Source organism: Xyrauchen texanus, chromosome 37 (assembly GCF_025860055.1).
Source record: "Xyrauchen texanus isolate HMW12.3.18 chromosome 37, RBS_HiC_50CHRs, whole genome shotgun sequence".
NCBI lineage: Eukaryota > Metazoa > Chordata > Actinopteri > Cypriniformes > Catostomidae > Xyrauchen > Xyrauchen texanus.
In genome coordinates, this window is record NC_068312.1 from 31,737,252 (window position 1) to 31,747,043 (window position 9,792).

The 9,792-nt window shown below is 36.8% G+C and overlaps 1 protein-coding gene across 1 annotated transcript; it reads left to right on the plus strand.

The window, feature by feature from the left end:
• The first annotated feature begins 332 nt into the window (after positions 1-332).
• Positions 333-5,487, plus strand: LOC127631244 (uncharacterized). The gene is made up of 6 exons (XM_052109312.1): positions 333-1,148; positions 1,656-1,883; positions 2,107-2,541; positions 2,667-2,822; positions 2,997-3,089; positions 4,082-5,487. The coding sequence occupies exons 3-6, from the start codon at positions 2,440-2,442 to the stop codon at positions 4,391-4,393; spliced, it is 663 nt and encodes a 220-aa protein (XP_051965272.1). The 5' UTR covers positions 333-1,148; positions 1,656-1,883; positions 2,107-2,439; the 3' UTR covers positions 4,394-5,487.
• The last annotated feature ends 4,305 nt before the right edge of the window (positions 5,488-9,792 follow it).

Below are 9,792 nucleotides of genomic sequence, written 5' to 3' on the forward strand. Positions count from 1 at the left end.
GAATAAAGCGTCAAATTCAGCGTCTAGTTGGACGCTTGAACATTTTGAATCAATTTGCTGCGTCCAAAGCGAGATCCAAAGGATTACCCTCGCCCTCACCATTTATTTTTGTTTTGATGGTAAATGGAGCCAGCCTCCAAAAGTGATTAACCTGTTCTGTGATTTTTTTTTCAGACCACGAACTATGTTCTTATGCACTAAAGTATGTTGGTTGTCTTTACATTAGAATAATAATGTTTCATATAATCTAGATTAGATATGGAATAAATAGCATTCAATACAAAATTAATATGTCTCATATATTGAAATCAAGTTTTTATGTGATAAAATATTTGCTTTGTTGTGCATTAGAACCACACCATGCATTTAGTCATATTACAAAATAATTTATTGAGGCCATACATACAAAATAACATTATAAACTGAAAAACGGGCCTGTCCCCGTTTATCACGTCATTTCACCACGTGACCGCAGCAAGCAGGTTCCTGATTGGTTAACACGGCACGAACTGGCCAAAAGTACATATTTTTCTAATCGGGCGTCAAGAAAAGTACAAATTCATCAAGAATCGATGCGTCTTAGAATAGTTCACACATAATCACTGGTGACCGCTGCTCGATCACTGATTTACTCCTGATCACAGCCCGACGGTGACCGAGCTCGCTGACCAGCAAATCGGGCTTAAAATCGTGTAGTGTGAACTAGGCTTAAAGCAGAGATGATTTAGTAGTGTCTCTGGCTAAAGTGATTGTAGCTTTAGCGTCAAAATTAATTAAATGTCATTTTTCTCCCTTTAACCTAAGATTAAATCATAAGTATGATTGTTTCCTTGGTACCACATTTTCACTGGTCAGTTATGGAGATCATTTGGCCATTCTAAAAACTATTGATTTCATTATATCTACTTGTGTTAATATAATATTGCTTTTTTTAAATAAATATGCTCCTGCATTAAACTGAGTAACATCTGTAATGTGTAACTAGATACTAAAATGCTTATTTGCGACATTTTAACATTTTGAAAGTTTATCATAAATGTATTAAAACAAATGTATTTCACCTTTTATTTCTACAGACAAGTGATTTAGAACAAGTTCTGTCCCGGTGTCTGTGCTCTGAGACGTGCATGTACCTCATGCAATACATGGTAAGATTAATATTTTTTACACATTGTTCATCTGGTGCCACACATCGTGCCACACATCAACATTTGAGAATTAGTGATTTAGCTGAAATGCAGTGTTACATATTTTTGCAAACTGAAATTACTCTCATTCCATAGTGTGTTATATATAAACACACACATTACCAAATATATTTAAAAGGACTCACACTATATGGACTATTATGAGTTTGTATTAAGAGCTAAATTAAGTATCAAAAGTTGAAAAGAGGAAACCTTCTAACAAGGAGGCTATATATTTAGCCTCCTTGTTAGAAGGTTTCCTCTTTTCAACTTTTGATACTTAATTTAGCTTTTAATACAAACTCATAATCACGATCAGTTAAAAGTCCTTTGGCATTTCAATGGAAAATCTTTCTACTCCTGATTGTAGCTTGGAAGATGTTACAGTCAAGTGCCTGAATTTGGCGTTTTTGTATTTGGAGAAATATAGTACATAAAATTCATGCTAATCTTTTTTCTTTCTTTCAGTGACTTATGTGGCAGTGCAAATATTGTGTGGCCAAAGAGAGTAGTAGGTACAAATTACTTAAACATTATGAACTACATCATCATTATGGAGAGGCCAACAATATCAATGCATATATGTAAATTGTCCATGTACATTCAGGACTTGGACTGGACTCCACACACGTCTATAAAACTCATTCATTCCAACCTACACAGACTGCTTTGAATTCAGTGACATTTAAATGTGAGGTATGTGAACGTTGCGACCTTTCTACTGAAAGAGATTTTTTTGTTCATATTGGTACACATCTGCGTAGTTGTGAGACAGTTAGTTGTGTATTTCTTGGATGCTCTTTCCAGACAAATATTTACAGTACATTTTACACACACAAAAAGAGAAAGCATCATCCTCACACACTGAAAGATTTAAAAACCAGTATAGTAAAGTTTGTGAATCCCGTCCAAATATCAGAAGCCTCTAATAGTGTGGAGTCTGGCTGTACTGCTGATGTGTCATTTGATGAAGTTGAGGTTGAGAAGATCAGCCTTAAATACAAAATGGCCAACCTCAGGTCCAAACTGAGAGGCCTAGGATGCCCTGAAGTGATGATAAATTCGCTAAAGAACAAGAACCAAGACAAGCGTTTGGCAGCATCGAATGTGAAAAAGCCCAGACGGGCTGAAGTCAATTACTGTCCGCAGCATCCAAAAGGAGAATCCACTGAAAGTCTGGAGATGGAAAGAGTCGCTCGCACTGCTTTCAGAAATAAAAAAGAGGAACAATGAGCATATTGTGAAGTTGAAAATGGAGAAGACTTTCTCATATAGGAGGCAAGAAATCCTTAAAGGAGAGCCTTTGATTGCAGATGTCAATAGCAGATGGCCAGCTCTGTTCACTGCGATAGAGGTGATTGTCCTGTGTGCTTTTTTTAATCTCTTCACTGATAGTAATTAAACTACTAATAATTCATTGTTCCTTCTTGTTGTTGTGGTGTACTGACGGGGTTAGTAACGTGCATTAATGATTTCCAGATCGATAGGGAGTTCCATCGCATATCAACTTTACCTCTACTTTCTACATTCTGTGCTGCTCTCGACCAGTACACTACACGCCTGATGGAGATATTTCAATGCAAAGGTGGAGCAGCTGGAAGAAAAATAAGAAATGTCATGTTGGAGATTTCCAAGGTTTGAATTAAAATGTGTTGATTTATGCTTATACCATGCAAAATAACAGTAAGAAGAGTGCTAAAATATTTATGGTAAACCTTTTGTTATGAATCAACAAGCACCACGTGTTGCCTTTTAAAACTGCTCTCAAAAATAAAGAATATTGTCTAAATGACTTCTTATTTCCCTCAGGACGACACAATTCATACGAGACGTGCATGTGTCCTCAAGTCCTTGTGCATCTACTTGAACGAAGACCACGAGAAACTTGTGAAGGAATATATGGTGAGTTACGTATCTTTGGCAAAGAAGCTGTAAACTTGTTGAAAAGAGCACATATTTACTTGCTTGAGGGGATGAAACGATGCATCGGGAATCGGTTAAAAATCTATTTAAATGTGTTAAGATTACAAGTGGTTGAGATAAAAAAATATATATTAATGCGATCAGCCTAGGGCTTGACTCTAATGTTAGTTAACTTACAGCAGGTAACCTTAGCTGGCTTAAAGGACAACTCCGGCACAAAATGTACCTATAGTGTAATAACACATTTGTACCGAGTTGACCGTTCTCTGGGATGTGTTTACATGATAATTGAATGTAAAGAGTTTTATCTCTAAAAACTGTTTAGCTTATAACGCTAGTATATGGGGCATCGAATACCGTAAGTAAAAAGAAATCGCTAGTTAATACCACTAACAAGGCTCAAAATAGCCTCACACTAACACGTTAGCAATAACCCTACAAGCAAACCGAAGCATTGAGAACTCTAAGTTTACAGACAGTTTAATAAGAAGATACTTTATAAAGACAATACACTTTGCGTATACAGGCAGGAGCCATCTTTGGAAAACAGTCTCGACCAGTCGAACCACGAACGCCGTGCTAAATGAGCTGAACTGTGACTTGGAATCTCATATGAAAGTTGCACACAAGAGCACACATCTCTTGTTTTGCACAATTTATATAAATATAGAAATATATTTTTAAAAAAAATTGAGAAAATTGTGAGAAAATCATATTGAGAACTTTAAATCGTGAGTTCAGCGTATCGTTACATCCCTACTTGGCATGATAAATTCAGAGAAGGTGCAGTGTGGAAAAAAAATTAGTGTTTTTTTCAGAAATGACCTGGTATAAACTATAATTAAGTGTTTTAATTAACGTGTGTGTGTGTGTGTGTGTGTGTGTGTCTGTTAATGTATATACACATGAAATAAAATGAATATGAATGACTTCATGCACTCATAAAACATTTAACCTAAAACATCCCACAGGACACAGACCTCGAGTCCAGCGCATCCATGGAGCAAACTGTGATGGGGGTGTATGTCATTCAAAAGGAGGGTGCGTGTGCTGAAGATGACCCAGAGGACATCGGTGTCCTGGTCGAAGGTGTGAAGGTCCTCGGCAAGTTACCAAACATTGGGGATGCCTGTGCTTTGTTATTTGGACTAATATACTGTCTGAACCTTAGCTACCCACCAGACCTCAAATGCACCTTTGAAGTGATGCGGAAGATTCTCATGAATCTGGATGGCCAGAGGTTATCATCCAAGGCACAGTTCCTAAAAAACAAGCTCATGTAGTAAATTTGCTCAAAGAAGAAGTCTAGTATGCAGATTTTATTTTTTTTATTTTTGCCTCCTTGTTTTCACAAGGACTTTAAGTGTGCTCAATGGACACAGACTGTAAACAGGTTAAGCAACCAACTAGACCTCAAATGCACTTTTGAAGTGATTGCTTAAAGTAGAGGTCTTCAAGGCATTTTTTTTTTTAAATTAATTTTTGCTTTGTTTTCAAAAGGACTTTTAGTTTGCTCAATGTATGCGGACTGTAAAAACTTGAGTCATTCACAAATACTGAGATTGTATAATGTTTATTAGTGTTGGATTGTTTAAGGATGTTTACTAGTGTTACATATTTTGATAAAAAAAATGTACATGCTGCAAACTTTTAACATAAAACCCCACCAATTTTACAAGTTAAAAAAGATATTTTAATAGGTTTAAGATATTTGATACTAATGTGAAAACGTGTTTGATGCAAAGGTGGAGCAGCTGAAAGAAAAAGAAGAAATGTCATGTTAGAGATTTCCAAGGTTTGAATTAAAATGTGTGGCTTTATGCTTATGCCATGTTTTTATATAGTATAATGTTCTTTACAAGTGGCAGGCAAAATAACAGTGAGAAGAGTACTAAAATATATATGGTATATTTTTGGTAGGAATCAAAAAGCACCACGTGTTGCACTTTTGTGTTTGTACTTTTGGTGCCCCAGATTAAACTTATGTTCAGAGGTGTTCTGATACCATTTTGTCTTTATATTCTAATACCCAAACCGTCATTGCTGTATGTGGCTCAGGTTTAACTTCTTGTAATACAAACAATGAATGCCTAACCTTTTATACAGTTTGATAAGTGAGTGTAACGTGACTTTTTATTTTTATTTTTTTAACTACTTTAAAGTAGATTCTCTTTCTTTGCTAAATTACATGGTATTGGATCTGTGCATAAATTTCAGTACTTAACGATACCTGCTTTTAGGCAGTATCGGAGACCATTCCAATGGTATCGGAGAACATCTCATTCTTATCTGGTAAATTGTTTCCAGTTAGTCAGTAGCCAATTGCTACAATTCAGATGTAATGCAGGCAAAATGTTGCATAAATAAAAATGTTAAATGGATTTGCATGTTGTCTTTTTGTATGCATGTTTGTTTGTACAATGTATGTGTTTGACCAATGTAGAATACACTCAAAGTAATCTCACTAAATTAACTAAGAATGATCATGTAACTCAAAAAAGATGCAAATAAGTTGAATGGAAATGTTAAAATCATGTTTAACCAACACATCTATTTTGTGTTGAACTAACATGATAAAGGTTGGTTGACTTAACTTGGTTTGTTTAGATGGAATATAGGTGGCATGATAAAATCATGTTCATCCAATGAATTATTTTTTGAGTGTACCAATGCTGGCAGAGCTGCCATGCAAGGTGCTAGCCTGCCCTGCCATTTGGCAACTTGGGGTTCAGTGTCTTGTCAGACACTTCAGCATGTGGGCTGGGAATCAAACCGCCAACCCTGCGATTAGTGGCCAACCCGGGTTCGCTAACTTTTATCGCCAGTTTATTCATAATTACAGCCAGCTCGCCGCACCTGACGGATCTCACCTCCACCTGCACTGAGTTTTGTTGATCTCCACTGACCGAAGCCACGCTTTCTAAATTAAATTAAAGGAAAGGTTTACTACCTTTTAACCTTATGTAAATTGTTAGCTTTCCGCTAAGCTAAAATGCTATTTCTAGCCATTTTACCAGACACTATCTTATTTTTTTATCAAGAAAATTCACGTTAGATCATAATGAATTTTTTATAGTAAGACCTTTGATATTAGGGTAAAATCACATTTTTGATCATCATTTTTGTATTGTTTTCCTATAAAAATATCTAAAAATTCAAATCTAATGGAATACATTACAAATTAGGGTCTTAACGGAGCCATTCAACAACAAATAAAAGTTGGCAAGCCAATTGATAAAGTCTAATGTTCAGAAGATTCCTGTTTTACTGTGTAATAAGGTCATAAAAGAACTGAATGGGTGGCTAAGCTCATTAATCTGGAGCAAAAGAAAACCTAGACTGAAATTATTAAAACTTCAACTCACTAGCGCAAAGGGAGCCCCGTGTTCGATTTTGCGCAATATCAATGGCATCTTTGCATCAATACGTCATGTCCACACACACAGGAAAGACGTACCGGCTTTCTCATGTTCCTTCTGGAGAAACTACGCTGTTCAACTTAATTCAGTCACTCTTAGGACAGCATTGTTGCAGTGTAGATGGATGTTTATCTATTATCCGTTTGGTGAAGTTATTTACCTGTTATAATCCTTGGATATGTTTTCTGGTAGGGTTGTTGAAGCTGCTTGTCATGCTTTTATGAATCAAACATTACTTGTGTGTTAAATCAAATCTACATTGTCCGGTGAAGTTACTGTGACATGTTTGACCTCTGAAATAGACTTCTTGTAATTGTTATATTGCATATTTAAGCTTATTATTTAAAAAGTATATAAAGTATACATCCCCTTCATTATTGAATCCACATATTATGTTTTTAGTTTATGGTGTTATTGCATGAATTGCAGACAGACATGCTTTTGTAGTTACTGAGGCTGGACATTAGTATACAACCACATGCAAACTTATTCGGTGTCTGAAATCGCCCACTCGTTCACTCTATTTCCTATAGTGAATGGCTGTGAGTACACTATATTTCAGCAGTGAGTGAACGAAATGTGTGAGCGATTTCAGACGCTGACGTAAATTCCATGTGTCAGAGAACACTCGGGAGCTGTCACAGACAATTTGTCATGAATATTTCACCTGTGTGGCTTCATGAATTTTATAATCTCTGTAATCTTTAAATAGTTTATATATAATAGGCAGTTAAATGTTTTACTGTGACTACACCGGCATGTTTTATTTTTGCATTAATAAAAAATGAATCAGAATTCAATGATCATTAATCAGTTAACCTTTTCACAACTGTTCATTTGTTATGCGTATTACATTGATGATAGAGAAAATACTTAAATTTGTCATGTTTATATTTTATTTTTCATAAAAGGATAATAGAACTGTTTACTCTATTTGTCATTAAAGATAAAAAAAAAAATGAAAACGCTGCTGTATGCTACTATATATTATTATTATTATTAAAACAAATTGTAGAAAAGTAAACTACCAACAAAAACTAACAGAAGTGCACAAGCACACATTTTTGCTGGGTTCTTCTTGTCAGTGTCCTCCACCCGAGTTCAGAGGCAAACTTGACACAAAAATGTACTCCGTCTTGTTGGTTTTGTTTCTGGTAAATTTAATTTTCTTGAGAAGTAAAAGGCTTATTCTACAACAGCAACAACTTTGAGGCGTGTTCAAAGTTGATGTTAATAATACACTGGCGTCAGTAGATCATTTGTGTATCTTATGTTTATATAAAATAAAGGGGAGGGTGGGTGGCTTCCTTAGCTCCTAAAAACGATTTAGAAGAGAATGATATATCTTACAAAGATACATGACATTTTCATATAAAAAAGGCTCTGACAGCATAAAGTCGTTCAGTATGGTTTTAAAGGAATAGTTCATCCAATAATTATAATTGACTATTCATTTACTCACCATTAAGTGGTCTCAAACTTGTACGACTTTCTTCCAAAGAGCACATATAAAATATTTTAGAGATATGATCAGTTTATCTCCATACAATGCAAAGCATAAAGGCAGCAAAAAGGTTATGTGTAAGACTAATAGCTTTTTGATTAGAACAGACAAAAAAATGTTTTACTCCTTTTTCACTATAAATCTTGACATATGCAGTCTCTTAGCCCTAGATTTCAAGTTTGATTACACTTCCTGGCACCATATAGCACTCTGCCATGCATTAAGCACTATGAAGGGTAATTGAGCTTGAAATCATGATTGACTATGAGACTGCTGATGTCAAGATAGATAGCGAAAAAGGAATTACAGTTTGGTCTGTTCTCACACAAAACTGATTGGATAGCTTCAGAAGACATTTGTATTAAGTCATAATAAGTCATAAGAGTTTGAGATGACATAAGGGTGAGGAAATTATGAGAGAATTACTAAAGTTTATCATCTTCGGGTGAACAATTTCTGTAATTCAATGCATGATAGTGAGTATATTACTTTAACATTTATATTTCCAATTAAATCTCTAAGCAGAATAAAATAACATGTTTTTGTGAAGCACCTAATGTGCCTAAAATCTTTGAACAGCACTGAATAAAAATACTGTATAGCTGTGCTCAAAGTTTACATACCCCTTGTATGTTTTTCTTTAAAATTAGCAAAAACAAAAATGTGTTTTGTTTTTTATTCAGTACTGTATAACAGATATTGAAGTACACTCAGTTATACACTCTTATTATTTTTGGACTTTTTAAGAATAAATGATCATTTGTATCCTTTTGTAATAGTTGAGTATGAGCCCCTCAATTGTCCTGAGTGTGATGCTACACACCCGGCCCCTAATCAGGCTAATCAAGCCTCAGAGAGGGATAAAGGCTGACTGGAGACTACAGAGGGACAGAGAGAGAGATTTACAGGCAGCTGTCTGACACCTTTGTGTGTTTGTCTTTTTGTTTAAGTTCTTCATAAAACCATTATTTACATCGTCAAGCCAGTTCTCACCTCCTCCTTTCCATTAATCCCTTTACACTGGTGCCGAAATCTGGGAAGGAGGAGGGATGCGCCATAGTAGAGTCCTCGCCACTACAATCCAACCCAATGGAGCAGCCGCGGCCATCCGCCAGAGGACGGAGGAGCCTGGCCGCCTGGAAGCGGAGGAACGGCCGCCGACTGCGAGGGGAGGAGGGGCTCTCAATCAACCGCCTAGAGCAGTTACCACTGTCAGGGGCGGGGGAGACCACTACCATTCACCAAAAACGCGTCGGGGCGCTCCGTACACCTGGGGCCGGAGGTCTGCCTCCGATCTGTCCGGGGAGGTGCGGCTGTCATCCATTAGGGGGTGGAGGAGTGACCGAGAACCAAGATACAGCATATCGGAGAACCGGCGAGTAAGTGTTTTTTTTTCTCTCATCTCTCTCTCTCCCACTGACACTCCATGTTGGCCTTTCCCTCTCTTTTTTAAATGCTTTTGTTAATTTGGCATTATCGCCATTATGGCATAAGTGCCACATTTTTTTTTGGTTTCTCACCCTCATCCAGGTAGATGGGGATGAGCACATCAGGTGTGCTCTATTATGCACACCCTTTGCCAGGGGGTTGGACGTCATGCCGAGGGCTCCCCAGCCTGAGAGAACGAGGGAGGAATGTGACAGGGCAGAGGGTGGACCAGGGTCGTGGTGCTACACACCCGGCCCCTAATCAGGCTAATCAAGCCTCAGAGAGGGATAAAGTCTGACTGGAAACTACAGTGGGACAGAGAGTGAGATTT

Excerpts from the sequence above, each read along its gene's own strand:
- LOC127631244 (XM_052109312.1), top strand. The coding sequence starts at position 2,440 with ATGGAGAAGACTTTCTCATATAGGAGGCAAGAAATCCTTAAAGGAGAG. Across the intron at positions 2,542-2,666 it reads CTCTGTTCACTGCGATAGAG|ATCGATAGGGAGTTCCATCG; the intron begins GTGATTGTCCTG and ends AATGATTTCCAG. Across the intron at positions 3,090-4,081 it reads AACTTGTGAAGGAATATATG|GACACAGACCTCGAGTCCAG; the intron begins GTGAGTTACGTA and ends AACATCCCACAG.